The sequence below is a fragment of the Trachypithecus francoisi genome, unplaced genomic scaffold, assembly GCF_009764315.1.
Source record: "Trachypithecus francoisi isolate TF-2019V2 unplaced genomic scaffold, Tfra_2.0 Lachesis_group3, whole genome shotgun sequence".
In the NCBI taxonomy this organism is placed as follows: domain Eukaryota; kingdom Metazoa; phylum Chordata; class Mammalia; order Primates; family Cercopithecidae; genus Trachypithecus; species Trachypithecus francoisi.
Genome location: NW_022681468.1, coordinates 14,307,181 through 14,329,295, shown reverse-complemented (window position 1 = coordinate 14,329,295; position 22,115 = coordinate 14,307,181). Strand labels below are relative to the sequence as shown.

General features: G+C 46.4%; 1 protein-coding gene across 4 annotated transcripts in view; it reads left to right on the top strand.

The window, feature by feature from the left end:
- RIN3 (Ras and Rab interactor 3) overlaps positions 1–22,115 on the top strand; it is a 185,071-nt gene that overhangs the window by 58,570 nt on the left and 104,386 nt on the right. For all 4 annotated transcript variants that reach the window (XM_033191533.1, XM_033191532.1, XM_033191537.1 and 1 more), the window contains exon 3: positions 5,950–6,067. In XM_033191533.1, the coding sequence (XP_033047424.1) occupies positions 5,950–6,067 (118 nt within the window). The remainder of the gene's footprint in view (positions 1–5,949; positions 6,068–22,115) is intronic.

Here is a 22,115-nt window from a genome sequence, read left to right as displayed (position 1 = left end):
AATTGCAGTTGCATGCAGCGTGACTCAGGCTACAAAGTCACATTCCTCTCAAGGCTCTAAAGAATTGGAATTTCCAACAGCTTTAAGTCCCAATTATTTTAAGTTTGAATTTAATTTCACAGCACTCACCCACACTCACACACATACACTCACTCACAATTGTCTGACACCAGCTGGGTGTCCAACAATTTGGACACTACCCAGAGTTAGTGCAGACTCCAGGAGCGGCTCCTCCTTCCGACACCTGCCACAAGTGGGCTTCCCAGGCTACCTACACTTCTGTCCAATTTGGCTTCAAATTCAGGAGTTCCCATGATCCCCATTCAGGTTTGATAATCCGATAGGACAACTCAAAGACTCACAAAGTGTTATACTTCCAATTACAGTTTTGTATAAAGGATACAGCACAGGAACCACCAAATGGAAAAGGCACATGGGGTGAGGTCTGGGCGGGGCAGCCACAGAGTCCCCATCACCTCTCCTCCTATTTGCAGGGGGGGTCCAGACAGGTCTGCAGCATCCTCAGTTCTTGCCTCCTCAGAAGAAAGAGTTTGACAAAGTGGGCGTAAGGCAGAGTGAGAGATGGAGGCAAGTCTAAAGCTTTACTGAAGCTTTAGAGCAGGAACAAAAGGAAGGAAAGGACACTTGGAAGAGGGCCAGGCAGGCGGCTTAAGAGATCTTGTGCACGGTTTGACCTTTGACTTAGGGTTTTCTGTGTTGGCATGCTTCCGGGGTCTTGCGTCCCTTCTCCCCTGAGTCTCGGAGCGGGCTTCTTCCCTCGGGGTGGGCTGTGCACATGTGCAGTGGTCCGCCAGCACTTGGGACGGGCCACATGCACAGTGTGGTTACTGGAGTTGTGCACATGCTCAGTTGAGGCGCTCTTCCTGTACCGGTCCAGTGTTTCTAGAAGGTCCTATACCAGTTATGCTCCGCCATTTTGCCTCTTAGTGCTCATGCTTGAGCCCACGGGCACAATTTGTGAGATGCTATTGAGAAGATACTGATCACCAGTTTTCAGGCTTTTTCTATCTCTTAGGAGACTGTATTTCCCTGGTGTGCAAGCTGCAACCAATTATTATTTTAGCGAGACAGCTAACAACCGCCTGCCCATCATTTGATGGTCACCTGACATTCCTGGTTGGGGAGGGGACTCTCCTGCCCTGCTCATGCCTGACTACCTACTGTAACACTTCCCCCTCAAGAGTCTAAGACCCCAATTCCTTGGGGAAAATGGATGGTCAGTCTTTTGTAACTGCTTCCTGCGGTTATAGAAAGGGGCGATGGTGGTTGTTCTGTGGGTCTTGGCCTCTGCTAGCTGTCCAGGCAGGGTGGCTCCGTGGGTTGGTGAAAGTAGTATCCAGCCAGGTCCAAGGGAAATGGGCAGAACTTTGCCTCTATCATGTCCCACTGATGGGAAGTCTAGTGGTCTCCTGTAGAAGGGTGACTCTTTTTTTTTTTTTTTTTTTTTTTTGAGATGGAGTCTTGCTCTGTTGCCCAGGCTGGAGTACAGTGGTGCAATCTTGGCTCAGTGCCACCTCTGCCTCCCAGATTGAAGCTATTCTCCTGCCTCAGCTTCCCGAATAGTTGGGATTACAGGCATGCACCACTATACCTGAGTAATTTTTGTATTTTTAGTAGAAACGGGGTTTCACCTTGTTGGCCAGGCTGGTCTCGAACTCCTGACCTCAAGTGACCCACCTGCCTCAGCCTCCCAAAGGGCTGGGATTACAGGCATGAGCCACTGTGCCTGGCCAGAAGGGTGACTTTTGAATATTGAGGGGATGGCATCTCTCACTGAGGATCAGCTGGAGACAAATCAGGTTATTAGATGTAGAAGAATGTCAAAACGAAATAAGGGGTGAGGACAGCTCCAAAAATTCCCAAGGTTGGTGACACACCCAAGTAGCTGACATTCCTAGAAGCTGGGTGCATCTTCCTCCCAGCACATCAGTGTGTTCACCAGCCAGAAAGTCCAGAGATTTTATTTCAGAGGCATGATTGATTCAATCATTGGCCATGTGATTGAACTCAGTCTCCAGTCCCCTTCTGGAGGTCACACATGGGGCGGAAGGTTCCAACCCTCTAAGCAAGTGCTTAGTCTTTCTGTGGCCAGCCCTTCCCTTGAATCTAAGGTCCCACCAGGAGTCCCTGTTTAATGGCAGAAACTCAGGTTAGGTCAAAAGGGGCTCATTATGAATAATAAAAAACACTCTCATCTCTCAGGAAATTCCAAGGGTTTTTGAAGCTCTGTGCCAGGATTGGGTACAAAGACTGGCTATGTGTTTCTGTCTTACTATATACCACACTCACCCGCACACACACTCACGTTCCCTCAGACACTGCTGGTTCCCATGGGCCTGGTGACCAAGGAGGCAGCTCCACCTTGAACCTCCATAGAGGCAAAGCAACCTCATTTCTTTGAAAGACTCCACATCCTGGGGTCAGTTCAACTTCAGGTGAACGCACTAGTTCAGAGATGCTGCAGCTTCAAGTAGGGTGAGGATTTGGCAGCAGCTGAGGCTTGTCTCTAAGCCTCTGAGCGGAGAGCCAGGCCTGGCAGAGGCATCTAGAGGTAAGCTAATGTCCAGCAGGAACACCTTCCAGGCAGGCACCACCCCCACCCCCGCCATGAAGCAGCGTCGTTTGTCTGGGGTAATACCCGAGGTTCGTTGCCTCACACCAAGGAAATAAAGATCACGGACACATAAGGAATGAGGTTAAGAGCAGAGGTTTAAAAGATGAAAGAAAGAGAAAAGCTCCTTCCTGCAGAGAGAGGGTGTCCCGAACAGGTCTTCCAGTCTATGGTGCAGTGCAGGGGGTTTTATAGGTGAGCTTGAGGAGGAAGTATCTGATTTACATAGAGTACCAGAGATTGGCTGGACAGGTGTGTCATTTGCATTGCACGAGAAGAAGCTGGCTGCCCCACCCTAATCTTTTATTATGTAGATGGATTCTCTACCTGGCCGGGGCCATGTTGCCTACTTTTCCACTGTACACGTGGTGACAAAGAAAAGGGAAGATGGAGCCTCCATGTTGAACATACCTGGCTTCCAGATAACCCTTTTCTATTGGCACAGCTGCCGGCATTCACCCATGCAAGCTTCCAGGTTGCTTGTCTATGTTTGCAGCTTGAGTTTTTCAGACTGTTCTTTGTTAAAGAAGAAATGATTTGGGGGCTGCTTTTTGTTAAAAGGGAAGCTCAGCAGAGGACTCTGTTACCCTCACTATCTGCCTAAATAATTTCTTTTTAGCTCCTGTATCACCAAGAGTACCCCTTCCATGGCTCCCTGTTGCTCCTGGTTCTAATTATCTCTTCATCCTGCTCTGCTGGAGGAGAGGGGCTGCGAAAAACTCATTTCCAAACTCAGTTTGGTAACTAGTGATTCATCGTGCTGCAGCTCTGGAAGGGCCATACACTCTCACGGAGACCAGGATCTTAAGCCGCAGGGCCACCCTCTGTAAGCCAAGGGGAGGCGAAATTGAGCACTCAGGATCTAGAGGCGAAGGTCCTGAGTTTCAGGTCTCAGCTCCACCACTTACAAGCCTGTGATCATGAGCATTACTTGCCTCTCTCTGCCTCAGTTTCCTCATCTATAAAATGGGGATAACTATAGTGTCTCCCCCATAGGTTTAACGGGAGAATTAAGTGAGATCATAGAATCTAATTAATGCACTAGTATTTGGATTTAGGCCAGACTAGGGAGGCCATTAATCATTAATAGTAATAAGGTTCTAGTATTTTTTTTAGCAATTATATATAACAACTCTAGAATAACAATGATTATGATGATATAGCAATATAGTAATATTAGTAATCAATACAATAAAAGCAGAATTTGGGATATCACCAGAGCAGGGACAGGACAGAGGACTCCTCAGGAGCCTCCTGTGCTAGGGGCTGTATCCTCGTATTACCAGAAAGGGTTCCCGATCCAGACCCCAAGAGAAGGTTCTTGGATCTGACACAAGAAAGAATTTGGGGTGAACCCACAGAATAAAGTGAAAGCAAGTTTATTAGAGAAGTGAAGAAGCAAAAGAATGGCTGCTCTATCCTGGTACACTGTCTCATACTCATGCTTGACTGAATATGCTTATGGTTTCTTCTTATTTGCTAAACAAAGGGTACATTATTCATGAGTGTTCCAGGAAAGGGGCAGGCAATTCTAGGAACTAAGAGTCCCTCCCCTTTTTAGATCTAGGGTAACTTCCTGACGTTGCCATGACATCTATAAACTGTCATGGTGCTGGTGGAAGTGTCTTTTAGCATGCTGATGCATTATAATTAGCACATAATGAGCAGTGAGAATGACCAGAGGTCACTTTGGTCGCCATCTTGGTTTTGGTGGGTTTGGACTGGCTTCTTTACCACATCCTGTTTTATCAGCAGGGTCTTTGTGACCTGTATCTTGTGCCCACCTCCTGTCTCATCCTGTGACTTCGAATGCCCTAACCTCCTGGGAATGCAGCCCAGCAGGTCTCAGCCTTATTTTACCCAGCCCCTATTCAAGATGGGGGTCACTCTGGTTCAAACGGACACTCAGATATCCCAGTGTCCCTGCTCTGCAGCCTTTCTTCAGCAACCTTGGCCAGACACCTAGTTTTCCAAACTCTAACCCAGAAGCTTGGGGCTGGAGTGGGAGAGGCTTAAGCTCCAGGGGTGGGGTCAAGACCAGAGCCTGGAGGGGAAGACACAGACCAAGTCCTTCCCCTATCCAGGGATGCCCCCTCCCCCTTCCTGGGGAAGCTGTGCCACAGGAGGTTGGGGAGATTCCAGAAGGTGTCACCTGGAAAGGAGGGATGAGTTTGCTGGGACCTGCCAAGATTCAAAGGACATTTTAAAACAGCAGAGTCTGTGAAAGGCAGCAGAATCCCGCTCCCCATGTTTGCCCTTGGGACCCTCACTGAAGCAGAACCGTTGCTCAGAGCATGAGAAGGAGAAGCAAGTGTCCGTGAACATGTTGGCTCTGGGTGAGACCTCAGCTAGTGTTTGGTTTCTAGAGTACAGCTGCGTCCTCAGGGCCTAGAGTCATGGTTTTATCAGAAGAGAGTGAACCCACAGCAGAAGCAAGTCTTCCTGCTCAGGACTTGGGGTCTGCATGCAGAAGCCTCGTGGCATGGAGGTCCCAAGCATTGACACCAGTGTCTGGAGGCCAAATCCAGTTCTTCCCTTACAGCTGTGAGACCTTGGCCAGGATCACCTTCCAGAGCATGTCCTGTGGGCCAAGCCCTAACAGGTATTAACTCAGCCAGTCATCACACCAGCTTGAGGAGGGGGCATCCTGTTATAATCAGAGAGTACCTCAGTTCCTTCATCTGTAAAATGGGGATAATAATAAAACTCATGGGGTGATGGAGAGGATGGAGCAAGTTACTATATGTGGAGTGTCCTGGCAGGTCTTGTCACAGCGAGAGCTCTATATTAAGTATTAGCTATTTTTATTTTTTCAGAGGAAAAAAAGCTGTGAATTGACCAATATCTGTGATTGTTTCCAGCAGCCTCCCCCAGAGCATATGTGCTGGGGTGAGAGTTGAAATTCAACCTGACTCCCGTACATTAGAGCTTTTCTGAGTGTAGACTCAGGACCACTCACATAAGAGCCAGCCAATTCCCCCTTACAGAACCAGCATCTCAGGGTGAGGGTATAGGAATCTTAAGACCTCCCCCCGCCATGGACTCTGTGCCTCCAATACCCTTACAGAAACATTGATTTCATTGAACCCTTCAGTGGGCAAATGAGAAACTGAGCATGCAGGATCCTAGTGTGGACATGGGCCAGGTGACACAAGACTCTTGGGGCAGAACCCCCAGTGTCCCTGAGGTATCCTTGACCTCCCTAGCCTGCCTCCTCATTTCAGGAACCTTCCAGATGACTTCCATCTCATGGTTGTCCTCCTCACCTTCACCCAAATCTTTGATTCACAGAGCTCCCTCCCCTTCTTTGGTTTCAGATGTTCCTGGTCCGCCGGGACAGCAGCTCGAAGCACCTGGTGCTCTGTGTCCACTTTCCTTCCCTGAACAAGAGCTCGGCCGAGGTGCTCGAATACACCATTAAGGAAGAAAAGTCGAGTAAGTACCCGTCTTCTCTGTTTTCACTTTGACCACACGGCAGCGGCAGCAGCAGAGAGGCTGCACCTTCTAGCCACAGACTCTCCCATATGCACTGATGGTGTTTAAAATTAGAAGGAGGAAAAGCTTTCAGTCACTGAGGTTACTTAGCCGACTTGTTCTGAACTCAGTTCATCATCCAAAGTCAGTGTGAATTTCTGCTCACCCTCGTCGCAGCTGGTTGGCTTTACATTCCTGTGGCCACAGTGAACTTTCCTCTTGTGAGCTCAATGCAGGGACACTGGAGAAAGGGAAGAAAAGAAGAAGAAATGTCTGCACCCTTGGGTCCTAGTGTTGGCTCAGCACACACTCAGTCCATGATTGCAGACAAGTCGCTTAATCTTTCTGAGCCTCAGTTTTCTCTTCTGTCAAATGCACATAATAGTCACAGAGCTTTTGTGAGGGTCAAACCGACAAACACTTTGAAAGACAAAAATCTGGACCAGACTGGATGGCTCACACCTATAATCCCAACACTTCGGAAGGCAGAGGCCGGAGGATTCCTTGAGCCCGGGATCTGGAGACTAGCCTGGGCAACATAGAAAGACCTCATCTCTACAAAAGATAAAAATAAATAAGCCAGGTGTGATGGCATGCACCTGTGGCCCCAGCTACTTGGGAGGCTGAGGTGGAAGGATGGCTTGAGCCAGGGAGGGTGAGGCTGCAGTGAGCTATAATTATGCCACTGCATTCCATCCTGGGTGACAGAAGGAGATTAAAAAAAAAAAGACAGAAATCCTGTGTGTGTGTAGTGCTGCTGGAAGTAGGCATGGGCCTCAGTGGGAAAATGTTTGGGGCCCCCTCCCTAGGGCGGGTTTGTTCTGATAATGTGGTGTCACTGGGTTTGGGGCCCTTGTGGACTGCTGGGCACCCATCTGTGCCGGCTTTCCCCTCCTCCCATGGTGCAGCCACTCAATGGGTGCTTCTTCCCCTCTGCCCAGATAGACCCAATTTATCAAGACGGAAATTGCAACAGAGAAAGAGTTTTGATGTACATAAAGCCAACTAAACAGGAGACGGAGTTTTATTATTACTCAAATCAGCCTCCCTGAAAATTTGGAGGCTAGGGTTTTTTAAAGACAGTTTGGCGGGTAGGAGGGGCATGGAGGGGGAAAGCTGATTGGTTGGGTCAGGGATGGACTCACAGGGAGTTGAATCTGTCTTCTTGCACTGAGTCAGTTCCTGGGTGAGGACCACAAGATCAAATGAGCCAGTTTACTGGTCTGGGTGGCAGGCACCAGCAGATCCGTAAGAAAGAATGCAGACTTCAAACACCAATCTTAGGTTTTATGATAGTTAACGTTATCTACAGGAGCAATTGGGGACATTAGTGATCTTGTGGCCTCTGGCTACATGACTCCTGAGCTATAATTTCTTTTTTTCTTTTTTCTTTTTTTTCTTTTTTTTTTTTTGAGACAGAGTTTCGCTCTTGTTGCCTAGGCTGGAGTACAATGGCGTGATCTTGGCTCACCACAACCTCAACCTCCTGGGTTCAAGTGATTCTCCTGCCTCAGCCTCCCAAGTAGCTGGGATTACAGGCATGTGCCACCACACCCGGCTAATTTTTGTATTTTTAGTAGAGATGGAGTTTCTCCACATTGGTCAGGCTGGTCTCGAACTCCCCACCTCAGGTGATCTGCCCACCTGGGCCTCCCTAAGTGCTGGGATTACAGGCTTGAGCCACCGTGTCTGGCCCTGAGCCATAATTTCTAATCTTGTGGCTAATTTGTTAGTTTTTCAAAGGTGGTCTGGTCTCCAGGCAAGGAGGAGGTTTGTTTCAGGGAGAGGCTGTTACCATCTGTTTCAAAGTTAATTCTAAACTAAATTCCTCCCAGAGTTAGTTCGGCCTATGCCCAGGAATGAACAAGGGTAGTTTGGAGGTTAATGGCAAGATGGAATTGGTTAGGTCAGATCTCTTTCATTATCATCATTTCCTCGTCATAATTTTTGCAGAAGCAGTTTCAACGGCTATGCATATACATGCCAGGCATTCAGATCCAAACAGCCTGTTAAAAGAATCTAGAATATTCCAAGCACTGGTTTACATCTCTTGTAAATGGATCCAGGGTGTTGAGGGAAGCCTTTTACCCTCGGCTAGCAGCAGAGTGACAACAGTTAAGAAGACTCATTAAATATTCTCAAGCGTTTGTTTCTCAAGAAACATGTGTGCCTGACACTGGGAAGATGCAAAGATGAAGCAAACAGAGTTCCTGGCCTCAGGGGCCTCTGAATCTGGTTGGAGGGTGGGGACACACTGGCATGGGGGACAGACATCACTTGCTGTGCAGTATAGCTGGCATTACTGCAAAGGGACCTCTGGCTGGGGGCACAGAGGACACAGGTCACTGCGGGAAGGATTCAGGAGGGTGTCAAAAAGGAAGAAGCCTCAGGCAGGGTCCTGAAGGTGGGTATATTAGTTCAATTCAAGGTTAATCTTCTAGCCCTAGAAGTGGACTAGGAAGGGAACGCAGAAGCAGGTTACCTTTCCTGCTATAAGGAGGTCTTTCCGCAGAGACCTAGAGCCCCACAGAATGGATAAAACAAAACTCGCTGGGTGCGGTGGCTCACGCCTGTAATCCCAGCACTTTGGAAGGCAGAGGCGGCGGATCACGAGGTCAAGAGATCAAGACCATCTTAGCCAACATGGTGAAACACCATCTCTACTAAAAATACAGAAATTAGCTGGGTGTGGTGGCACGCGCCTGTAGTTCCAGCTACTTGGGAGGCTGAGGCAAGACAATTACTTGAACCTGGGAGACGGAGGTTGCAGTGAGCTGAGATCGCACTCCTGCACTCCAGCCTGGCGACAGAGCGAGACTCCATCTCAACAACAACAACAAAAAAAAACACAACCCACACATTCATGTGTTCAGCAGAGTTATGGAGTGCCCACTCTGTGCCAGGCACTGTTCACTGCCTCTTGGAGCTCACTTCAGGTGGAGGGAGGGAATGAAGAGTAACCATCCAGGATGACTGGCAGATGGAGAGGTGTGCTATGGGGAACATGTGAGCATGGATAATTAGCTAGCTACTGCAAGAACCAGCATAATGGCTTAAACCCAGAAGCTGGTTTCCTACTCACAGGCAAGGTTCCTGGCCAGTGGGGAAGGAACAGGGACCCCAATGGAAGAAGATGCTCTGTCACCTTCAGCATGCAGCCTCCAGTTTCCTAGGACTGACTCCAAGCCAGTAGGCTGGAAGGGGGAAAGAGCATGGAGAAGGCTTGTGTTCGGGTCTTCCTGCCAAGGCCTAGGAGTGGGTGTGTCACCTGTGCCGCATTCCATTGGCTAGAACTTGGTCACATGATCACAGCTAACTGCAAGGGAAACTGGGTCCAGCCGTGTGCCCAGGAAAAAGAACAGCACCTGGGTTTTGAACTGCTAGAAGCCTGATCCATGAGTAGTAAGGATAGTGAGTGTGGGGTTGGGGCAAATCATTTATATAGCAAACTTGATTGACCCCTCCATCCTGTGAAGTCCAGCACGGAAGAAAATGTGAGGTTCTCAAAGGAGGAGAGTGCTATGGTTTTCCCAGACCAAGTATACAGCACCCTCTGATGACAACAAAAGAGGTAGGGCTCTTTGGGGCATCCACTGCTCTCAAAGAACCTGAGTCCCTTCTCATTTGGCCAGGGCCAGGCCTTCTTAGCAGGTGCCCCTGAGGCCACACAGCCCCTGGGTGTGCTTATGGTCTCCTGGGAGATAGAGAGGACCCTCCCCTATCTATTAGTAGATAACAGATACAAGGAGGGTTCTGACCTGTCTCTTACTAAGAGCAGCCAGACTTTCAGGGACTCGGCTGCCGCCTGCAAATTACCTACAACTTTTAGAAACCCAAGAGCCGGCTGTGCTCTTGAATTTCCACAGGAACATTGGGAAAGTAGCTGAGGTTGGAGGTTACGATGAGCTGAGCTGATCAGCCTGTGCTCTAGGAGCCTGAGGAGGGAGTGTTCTTCACGGACAGGGTGGCCAGGAAGGCTTCCTGGAGAAAAGGCACATCAGGCTGGATCAGCAGACTGAAAGTTCTGCTGATGTCCTTTGCGCCGTACTGCTTCCCAACCTCCCTGCCCAGCCTCCAGGGTCACCACTCCACTGTCTCTCCAACCCAATGACACCCCTGGAAACCAGGACTTGTATCTGGTTTCATGTCTCATTTCCCATTAGTCACCAATGAAAAACCAAAACTGGATGGTAGTTAAAGCAGTAAAAACAGGATTTGCTCAAAACTATTGCAATAAGGACAAAGAGACCTCGGTATAGAACTGGGCTCAACTCCAAATAGGGCATGGGCAGGTGGGGGTTATAACCAGGAAGCAGGGTGGGGGCAGTGGATGGAAAATCACTAAGGGGAAACATTAGGGGTAGGGAGGATTCTGGTGAAACTGACCCAACAGGATTCTTGCTGAAGGCAGGCAGGGTGATCAGACAGCACCCAGGGGATGGTGGAGGATGAGGAAACTGATCAGATATCAACAGTGATCAGATATCAAGGGGGAGGGGTTTTTCTAAACCAGCGAAGCAGGATTCTTGCTAAAACTGGATTTTAGGAGGCACAGATGGGCCTAGGAGAAGGTTCAGGAGCCTGACTAAAGTTTGGTCAAGCAAATAATTTTTTCAAGCCTAAGGGACAAATCAGGTCACTCAGAGACAGGCGACCAGCTTACTTCTATGGGTTCTTTCTTCCTCCCAGGGCCATGTGGCCGAATCTCACTTTCCATTTTTATTTTATTTTATTATTTTTTTTATTATACTTTAAGTTCTAGGGTACATGTACACAACGTGCAGGTTTGTTACATATGTATACATGTGCCATGTTGGTGTGCTGCACCCATTAACTCGTCATTTACATTAGGTGTATCTCCTAATGCTATCCCTCCCCCATCCCCCCTCCCCACAATAGGCCCCTGTGTGTGATGCTCCCCTTCCTGTGTCCAAGTGATCTCATTGTTCAATTCCCACCTATGAGTGAGAACATGTGGTATTTGGTTTTCTGTTCTTGTGATAATTTGCTGAGAATGATGGTTTCCAGCTGCATCCATGTCCCTACAAGGGACACGAATTCATCCTTTTTTATGGCTGCATAGTATTCCATGGTGTGTATGTGCCACATTTTCTTAATCCAGTCTGTCACTGATGGACATTTGGGTTGATTCCAAGTCTTTGCTATTGTGAATAGTGCCACAATAAACATACGTGTGCATGTGTCTTTATAGCAGCATGACTTATAATCCTTTGGGTATATCCCCAGTAATGGGATGGCTGGGTCGAATGGTATTTCTAGTTCTAGATCCTTGAGGAATCACCACACTGTTTTCCACAATGGTTGAACTAGTTTACAGTCCCACCAACAATGTAAAAGTGTTCCTATTTCTCCACATCCTCTCCAGCACCTGTTGTTTCCTGATTTTTTAATGATTGCCATTCTAACTGGTGTGAGATGGTATCTCATTGTGGTTTTGATTTGCATTTCTCTGATGGTGAGTGATGATGAGCATTTTTTCATGTGTCTGTTGGCTGTATGAATGTCTTCTTTTGAGAAGTGTCTGTTCATATCCTTTGCCCACTTTTTGATGTGGTTGTTTTTTCTTGTAAATTTGTTTGAGTTCTTTGTAGGTTCTGGATATTAGCCCTTTGTCTGATGAGTAGATTGCAAAAATTTTCTCCCATTCTGTAGGTTGCCTGTTCACTCTGATGGTAGTTTCTTTTGCTGTGTAGAAGCTCTTTAGTTTAATTAGATCCCATTTGTCAATTTTGGCTTTTGTTGCCGTTGCTTTTGGTGTTTTAGCCATGATTTGGCTCGCTGTTTGTCTGTTACTGGTGTATAAGAATGCTTGTGATTTTTGCACATTGATTTTGTATCCTGAGACTTCACTGAAGTTGCTTATCAGCTTAAGGAGATTTTGGGCTGAGACAGTGGGGTTTTCTAAATAGACAATCATGTCATCTGCAAACAGGGACAATTTGAGTCCTTTTCCTAACTGGATACCCTTGATTTCTTTCTCCTGCCTGATTGCCCTGGCCAGAACTTCCAACACTACGTTGAATAGGAGTGGTGAGAGAGGGCATCCCTGTCTTGTGCCAGTTTTCAAAGGGAATGCTTCCAGTTTTTGCCCATTCAGTATGATATTGGCTGTGGGTTTGTCATAAATAACTCTTATTATTTTGAGATACGTCCCATCAAGACCTAGTTTATTGAGAGGTTTTAGCATGAAGGGCTGTTGAATTTTGTAGAAGGCCTTTTCTTCATCTATTGAGATAATCATGTGGTTTTTGTCTTTGGTTCTGTTTATATGCTGGATTACGTTTATTGATCTGCGTATGTTGAACCAGCCTTGCATCCCAGGGATGAAGCCCACTTGATCCTGGTGGATAAGCTTTTTGATGTGCTGCTGGATTTGGTTTGCCAGTATTTTATTGAGGATTTTTGCATCGATGTTCCTCAGGGATATTGGTCTAAAATTCTCTTTTTTTGTTGTATCTCTGTCAGGCTTTGGTATCAGGATGATGTTGGCCTCGTAAAATGAGTTAGGGAGATTCCCTCTTTTTCTATTGATTGGAATAGTTTCAGAAGGAATGGTACCAACTCCTCCTTTTAGCTCTGATAGAATTCGGCTGTGAATCTGTCTGGTCCTGGACTTCTTTTGGTTGGTAGGCTATTAATTATTGCCTCAATTTCAGAGCCTGTTATTGGTCTATTCAGGGATTCAACTTCTTCCTGGTTTAGTCTTGGGAGAGTGTAAGTGTCCAGGAAATTAGCCATTTCTTCTAGGTTTTCTAGTTTATTTGCATAGGGGTGTTTATAGTATTCTCTGATGGTAGTTTGTATTTCTATGGGGTCGGTGGTGATATCCCCTTTATCATTTTTTATTGCATCTATTTGATTCCTCTCTCTTTTCTTCTTTATTAGTCTTGCTAGCGGTCTATCAATTTTGTTGATCTTTTCAAAAAATCAGCTCCTGGATTGATTTTTTGGAGGGTTTTTTGTGTCTCTATCTCCTTCAGTTCTGCTCTGATCTTAGTTATTTCTTGCCTTCTGCTAGCTTTTGAATGTGTTTGCTCTTGCTTCTCTAGTTCTTTTAATTGTGATGTTAGGGTGTCAATTTTAGATCTTTCCTGCTTTCTCTTGTGGGCATTTAGTGCTATAAATTTCCCTCTACACACTGCTTTAAATGTGTCCCAGAGATTCTGGTATGTTGATCTTTGCTCTCATTGGTTTCAAAGAACATCTTTATTTCTGCCTTCATTTCGTTATGTAACCAGTAGTCATTCAGGGGCAGGTTGTTCAGTTTCCATGTAGTTGAGTGGTTTTGATTGAGTTTCTTAGTCCTGAGTTCTAGTTTAATTGCACGTGGTCTGAGAGACAGTTTGTTATAATTTCTGTTCTTTTACATTTGCTGAGGAGTGCTTTACTCCCAACTATGTGGCCAACTTTGGAGTAAGTGTGATGTGGTGCTAAGAAGAATGTATATTCTGTTGATTTGGGGTGGAGAGTTCTGTAGATGTCTATTAGGTCCACTTGGTGCAGAGTTGAGTTCAATTCCTGGATATCCTTGTTAACCTTCTGTCTCGTTGATCTGTCTAATGTTGACAGTGGGGTGTTGAAGTCTCCCATTATTATTGTATGGGAGTCTAAGTCTCTTTGTAGGTCTCTAAGGACTTGCTTTATGAATCTGGGTGCTCCTGTATTGGGTGCATATATATTTAGGATAGTTATCTCTTTCTGATGAATTGATCCCTTTACCATTATGTAATGGCCTTCTTTGTCTCTTTTGATCTTTGATGGTTTAAAGTCTGTTTTATCAGAGACTAGGATTGTAACCCCTGCTTTTTTTTTGTTCTCCATTTTCTTGGTAGATCTTCCTCCATCTGTTTATTTTGAGCCTATGTGTGTCTCTGCATGTGAGATGGTTCTCCTGATTACAGCAAACTGATGGGTCTTGACTCTTTATCCAATTTGCCAGTCTGTGTCTTTTAATTGTACCATTTAGACCATTTACATTTAAGGTTAATATTGTTATGTGTGAACTTGATCCTGTCATTATGATATTAGCTGGTTATTTTGCTCACTAATTGATGCAGTTTCTTCCTAGCATCAATGGACTTTTTGACATGTTTTTGCAATGGCTGGTACCTGTTGTTCCTTTCCATGTTTAGTGCTTCCTTCAGGATCTCTTGTAGGGCAGGCCTGGTGGTGACAAAATCTCTAAGCATTTGCTTGTCTGTAAAGAATTTTATTTCTCCTTCACTTATGAAACTTAGTTTGGCTGGATATGAAATTCTGGGTTGAAAATTCTTTTCTTTAAGAATGTTGAATATTGGCCCCCACTCTCTTCTGGCTTGGAGAGTTTCTGCTGAATGATTTGCTGTTAGTCTGATGGGCTTCCTTTTATGTGTAACCCGACCTTTCTCTCTGGCTGCCCTTAACATTTTTTCCTTCATTTCAGCTTTGGTGAATCTGACAATTATGTGTCTTGGAGTTGCTCTTCTTGAGGAGTATCATTGTGGCGTTCTCTGGTATTTCCTGAATTTGAATGTTGGCCTGCCTTACTAGGTTGGGGAAGTTCTCCTGGATGATATCCTGCAAAGTGTTTTCCAACTTGGTTCCATTTTCCCCATCACTTTCAGGCACCCCAATCAGACATAGATTTGGTCTTTTCACATAATCCCGTACTACTTGGAGGCTTTCTTCATTTCTTTTTCTCTTTTTTCTCCACACTTCTCTCTCGCTTCATTTCATTCATTTGATCTTCAATCGCTGATACTCTTTCTTCCAGTTGATCGAGTCGGTTACTGAAGCTTGTGCATTTGTCATTAGTTCTCGTGTTATGGTTTTCATCTCTATCAGTTCTTTTAAGGTCTTCTCTGCATTGATTATTCTAGTTATCCATTCATCCATTCTTTTTCCAAGGTTTTTAGTTTCTTTGCACTGATTACATAGTTCCTCCTTTAGCTCTAAGAAGTTTGATCGACTGAAGGCTTCTTCTCTCACCTCGTCAAGGTCATTCTCCGTCCAGCTTTGTTCCGTTGCTGGTGATGAGCTGCATTCCTTTGGAGGGGGAGATGCGCTCTGATTTTTTGAATTTCCAGCTTTTCTGCACTGCTTTTTCCCCATCTTTGTGATTTTATCTGCCTTTGGTCTTTGATGATGGTGATGTACTGATGGGGTTTTGGTGTGGTTGTCCTTTCTGTTTGTTAGTTTTCCTTCTAACAGTCAGGACCCTCAGCTGTAGGTCTGTTGGAATTTGCTTGAGGTCCACTCCAGACCCTGTTTGCCTGGATATCAGCAGCGGAGGCTGCAGAAGATAGAATATTGCTGAACAGCAAGTGTTCCTGTCTGATTCTTGCTCTGGAAGCTTCGTCTCAGGGGTGTACCCCACTGTGTGAGGTGTGAAGTGTAGGTCTGCACCCGATTTTCCAGGTGTTGTGTGTCTCAGTTTCCCTTGGCTAGGAAAAGGGATTCCCTTCCCCCTTGTGCTTCCTAGGTTAGGCAATGCCTTGCCCTGCTTCAGCTCTCGCTGGTCGGGCTGCACCAGCTGACCAGCACCGATTGTCCAGCACTCCCCAGTGAGATGAACCCGGTACCTCAGTTTAAAATGCAGAAATCACCCATCTTCTGTGTCACTCACACTGGGAGCTGGAGGCTGGAGCTGTTCCTATTCGGCCATCTTGGGCATGCCACCTCTCCATTTTTAAACTTTTACAAATTCAATGCTCAATTTGCTGAAAATATGATGCAAACCAAAAATCTTTCATGTAACCTAACACTTCCACCATCATTCATGTGCATTCACTATAAATACACAGGTGTCATCCATAAGTTTGTGTATGTGTGATTTTGCTGTTTCCTTTTTACTTTTTTTTTTTTTTTTCCCCTGAGATGGAGTCTTGCTCTACCGCCCAGGCTGAAGTGCAGTGGTGTGGTGTGATCTTGGCTTACTGCAACTTCTGCTTCCCGAGTTCAACCAATTCTCCAGCCTCAGCCTACTGAGTAGCTAAGACTACAGGCATACACCATCACGTCCAGCTAATTTGTAATTTTAGTAGAAACCAGGTTTGACCATGTTGGCCAGGCTGGTCTCAGACTCCTGACCTCAGGTGATCCGCCTGCCTCAGCCTGCCAAAGTGCTGGGATTACAGGTGTGAGCCACCCCGCCTGGCCTGCCGTTTCCTTATATTACTCCATTGCTCCCCAAACCTCAGTCCCCTGAGGTCAGCCACTAGGGTGCACCCAGACAACATTAAGAAAGCAGCAGGTAACTTGTTTCTTTGCCGAGTTAATATGCCGCTCCTGCCTCTTTTCTCTCTTCCTGTTTGATGCCCTCCTCCTTGGCATAGCAATTGAGACAGACCATGGAAGCCACACAGCTTTTTGAATCCCAGCTGTTTTCTCCTGCCTGTGTGACCTTGTGCAAGTTACTTTACCTCTGCAGGCCTCAGTTGCCTTGCCTGTAAAATGGGGATAATGATGATGCCGCCATCACAGGGCACTGGGAGGGGTTTGTGTGTCTACACTGCTTAGGACTTTAGACACTGTGGCCACGGTGACTGCAGTGGGGGGTGATCTGAGGGGGAAGTGGTCAAAGGAAAGGCCCAGGCCTGGAACTAGGGCCTTTTGTTGGGGTTCCCCACACAGAGCTGAAGCAAGGGAAGGAGACGTGGGGATGCCCCAAAAGGAGTAGCCAGCTTGATCTGTGACCCTGCTGTGTTTGAAGAAGAAACACTCGCTCTGACCACTTCCGTTTCCATGTGCCTGGATTGTCTTCTAGTTTCTTGTTAAGTATCTCCTTGAAACTCCCTGAAGCAGTCAGCTTGGGCTAGTCTTGTGTGATAACAAACAACCCTAACCTCAGTTGCTTGCACACACCTGGGTGTGCACACAAAGTAATGAGTGTGCAGCTGGCCCTCCAACCTGTGGTTTCCACATCCATGGATTTAATCAAACATGGATCAGAAATATTCAAAGAAAAAAAACAACGAAAAATAACAACACAATAATAAAAAATAATATAAATTAAAATATAGTATAACAACTATGTATATAGCATTTATATTGTATTAGGTATTATAAGTAACCTAGAAATTATTTAAAGCAGGGCTCCCCAACTTTTTTGGCACCAGCTTCATCCATGTCCCTGCAAAGAACATGATCTCATTCCTTTTAAAGGCTGCATAGTATTCCATGATGTGTATGCACCATATTTTTCCACGGATGGGATGGGGACGGTTTCTGGATGAAAGTGTTCCGTTTCAGATCATCAGGCATTAGATTCTCATAAGGAGCCTGCAACCTAGATCCCTTCCATGCGCAGTTCACAATAGGGTTCCTGCTCCTATGAGAATCTAATGCCGCCACTGATCTGGCAGGAGGCAGAGCTCTGGTGGTGAAGCTCGCCCTCCCGCTGCTCACCCCCTGCTGTGTGCCCCAGTTCCTACCAGTTCCCTGGCCCAGGAGTTGGGGACTCCTGATTTAAAGTATACATGAGGACATGCATACATTATAGGCAGATACTATGCCATTTCATATCAAGGACTTGAGCATCCTCAGATTTTGGTTTCTGATTTGGTGGGGGTATCTTGAAACCAACCCCCCACAGATACCAAGGGACAATTGTATTTCTTGCTCAGGCGACATGCCATCTGAGGCTCTTTGCAACAATTTGTGTGTATTGCAATGCAGACCTGAAGGAGCAGCACCCATCTGGGGCATTGAGGTGGGAAGAGAAAGCAGACTCCATGATGGTTCCCAAAGGTTCCACTCAGAGAAGGCAGGTGTCACTTCCCTTCACATCTCATTGGCTGAAACAGGTCACATGGCCAGGCCAGCCTCCAATAGGATGGATAGTCTAATCCTCCAGTAAGCATGTGACCCACAGGGTGGGGTAGCCACCATTTTGAACAAGCACTATTTTAAACAACCAACTCCTGCATCCCCAGTCCTCCTCTCTGCTGCACAAAGGTGATAAGAGATGTCTTGGTCACCACTTGGCCTCACTGGGGACCCTCAGAGGCCCTATGTGTGTGGAGAGAGAGGAGACCAGCGGAAGAGGCATGGGGGTAGGGGATGTATGGGATGAAGGGCCGAGACCCAGGATGGAAGGGAGGCTAGCACAGCTGTGGAGCTGCAGCCTGCCCGTTTATGGCTGAAACGAGCCACCTGGCCAGGAGGACACTAGCTACTTTTTCATTCATGGGCTTTGAAGATGGTGACAATGACAGATTCAGGTGATGGTATCTTTCTACTGGCTGCTTTAAAAAGAAGGCCAGTTGGCCCCATCTCCAGAAGAGGAACTGTGAGACAGTGACAAATGCCCATACTGGAAGTGAGCTGCCCAGCACTCTTGATCTGAGCCATTTGCCCCGTGTTTCCCAGTAGCCCCGCTTCATTCCCTGCCAATTCCCCTGGCTTATTTATTTATTTATTTATTTATGAGACAGAGTCTTGTTCTGTTGCCCGGGCTATAGTGCAGTGATGCAATCATAGCTCACTGCAGCTGCAGCTGCAACTCCCTGGGCTCTAGCGATCCTCCTGCCTTAGCCTCCCAAGTAGCTGGGACGACAGATGTATGCCACTGTGTCTGGGTAATTTTTTCATTTTTTGTAGAGATGCGATCTCTCTTTGTTGTCCAGGCTGGTCTCAAACTGGCCTCCCGAAGTGCTTTGTTTACATTTTGATTTAAATCCAGGTCAAATCTCTTTCTAGGATAATGGGTCAACTGGTGAAAGGGTCAAACCTAAGAGCAAAACTCAAAGGCATTCTGGGTGATGCTGACACCCATGCACATGGATCTCCACTGCCCAGGAGGACTCATCTAGAATTTCTCCTTTCGTGAATTTAAAAGGTCCCCCCACAGTCCACTGGTGATAATGCCAATTAGCACAAGGGTTCACCACATTTGCCCACGAGATGGGCTCCCTTCCCAGGGACAGATGTGTCAACTTCAACTACTTAACCTAAGAGCACATGCCTTAGAGTGGGAGATTTGTTCAGTGCAATCCTACCTGAGCTAGTCCAGCAGGTCTTTTGTTGTTGTTGTTTTTTCTTTTTTTTTTTTTTCACGGTCTCGCTCTGTCAAGCTCTGGAGTGCAGTAGTGTGATCACAGCTCACTGCAACCTCAACCTCCTGGGCTCAAGTGATCCTCCCACCTTAGCCTCCTGAAGCTGGGACTACAGGTACACGCCACTGTGCCTGGCTAATTTTTGTATTTTCTGTAGAGACAGGGTTTCATCATGTTGTGCAGATGCCGTCCATAAAAAGTAAGGAGTGATTATTATTAAAAAGAGGGACTGGTGTCAAGAAGACAGCCTCTTGATATTTCAGTGGTGAGGAAGTACTGATTGCATCATGGTGATCTTGCTGTCTTGTTAATGCAACCTCTTTTGAGAGCATAAGCTTTAGAAAGGCTGGCAGTTCTGGGTTTTAATTCTCTGTCACTTTGTGACATCAGACATGTTACTTAATTTCTCTGCTTCACTTTCCTCATCTGCAACATGGGAATGTCTGCAACACAGCTATTGGGAGGACTGATGAGCAAATCAATCGATGGCTGCACGTAGGGGCTTGGGACCATGTTGCCTGGCACACAGGACGCGCTCCACAACTTTGTCTCCTGGATGAAATGGGGACATTTATGGGAAAAAGCCTGCATGTAGTAAGCACACCATAAATACTAGCAGCTATAATTAGCTGTGGAGTTTGAGCAGCATGCAGTTCATGCCACAAAACCCATCATTTCCTGCAACACTTTGCTCTTGGAGAACTCCTGTAAGATGTTGATTCGTTCTTCTTATCTCACATTGGTTATTAGTCATAGAGGTTTTGGCTAAAATAACCACAGTTTATTTCTTTCTGTTTTCAGCATTCCCCTTTTCAGCCTCCAATGCTGGAGTTGGGCCAGGAAAAAAATACGTCATGAGATAATTTAACTCCAAGAACTTTATTGTAAAACTTCAGTGGTGAATTTCTTTTTTAAAAAAAATAGATCTTGAATCATAGTGGTGTATTCTTAGCCTCCTTTTTTTTCACTTAGACATTTTATTATGAGCTTTCTGTGTGTTATTGGACATTTCAAGGACTTTGCAACCAATTAAATGTGTGTTGGATGGCTTCTGAAGGAGGACAGTATAACAGGCTCAAAGACAGGGTTCTTGGCATTGAACCAGTGGGAGAGACAGACTCATGCATACGTAACCAGAAATACAAGTCATTCAAACTGTCCTAAATGTTAGAATGTAAGCATGTACTCTGGGTCATCAAAACCAATGACAATCAGGGAAATCCACCCAGGCCTACTTTGGGCCTTGGAAGATGGAAAATATTTGTGAAAAACAGAAATTGAGGAACAGATGTGTTAAGGTGAGACCACAGCCTGCATCAGGGCTCAGAGGCAGGAAAAAAAATCAGGAAAGGGTAGAACTCTGTTGGGGAGAGGTGGATTGGAAGTAGAGTCAAAGTTGAGGGTGGGATTCGGCCAGGTCATGAAAGACCTTGACAACCACCCCAGGGTGTTAGAAATTTGGTTTGTAGTGTTATCGGAAGACACACAAAGGTTTTGAGCAGGAAGTAGCCCTATGAGATTGGTGCTTCAGAGTAGAGCATGACTGTGTGGGAGCTGAACAGGACAGTAACTCTGCCAGGACAGAGGAAGAGGAGGAAGGTGCTTGAGACACCAGTCTCAGGTAATGGCCTTCATGGCTGCCTAGGAACTGGGACTGGGGAGCTAAGATAAGGGACAGGGCCTGGGGCTGCCATTACCCACAAGCAGGGAAGCCCTTTCAGTGGGTTGGGGCCTGTGAGGGGCTGCAGTACGGTAATGCCTCTCCGGGAAACGGGAACATAGGAACAGTGGAGGAGTTTGTTTTGCACCGAGAGAACTGGACACAGGAAGAAGTTTTGACAGAGATGGAGAAAGATCTAGAACACATGGCCTTAGAGGCAAGAGAAAAGGGAAAGAAGAGGGAAATGGGTTAGTATTGTGGGAAGCCAAGCCTGAGTGTACATGGGCTGCCACCTTCAGGGGCCTTGCAACTTCAGAAAATACATCTAAACTGGGAAAACAGCCCAGCTCAACTGTCTTGAGGGGCCAGGAACCACGGCACAGACACTACTCTTTTGGAAGTGACTACAGGAGGGATCAGGGCCCAGGCCACAGTGCTTCCTGGGCTTCCTGTCACAGGAGAGCGCTGGGTGTGGGTAATCTTGGCTCAGCATGTCTTAGTCTATTTGAGCTGCTTTAGCAAAATACCAAGACTGGGTAATTTATAAAGAATGAAGATTTATTTCTCACAGTTTGGGAGACTGGGGAAGTCGAAGATCAAGACACTGACAGGTTCTCTTGTCTGGTGAGGGATGCTCTCTGATCCAAGACGGCACCTTGAAGCTGCGTCCTCTGGAGAGGAGGGATGCTGTGTCCTCACTTGGCCAAAGGCAGAAGGGCAAAAGAGCTGAATACTATGTGAAGGCTCTTTTATCAGAGTCTTAATCCCATCCACAAGGGAGGAGCCCTCATGGCCTAATCACATCTTAAAGGCCCCAACTCCTTATACTGTCATGTTGGCCATTAAGTTTCAACACATGAATTTTGGAGGCGACCCAGTCAAGACATAGCACTCTTTTATAAGGGCACTAATCCCATTCATGAGGGTGGATCCCTCACGACTCCACCCTCATGACTTAATCAATATCCTAATGACCCTACCCCTTAATACTCTTGCATCAGGAGTTAGGTTCCATCATAGGAATTTGGGGGGACACCAGTATTCAGATCATAGCAGCGTGAAAGGAGGCAACATTTGCATCTGGGCAATCACTTTCCTTTGAGGTTGTGTCTACCTCCCTCTCCCACCCTCCCTGAAAACTTCCCTGGAAATTCTCTACTCAGCAACTGTACTAGCACTAGCACATGCAAGGCTAACACCACCATAAAGCAGCGCTCTCTGCCAGGGCAGTGTGCGTCTTAGCAGGAATAAAAGCTCTCATACTGATGTTATCATGGAATGTCAGTCATTAGGC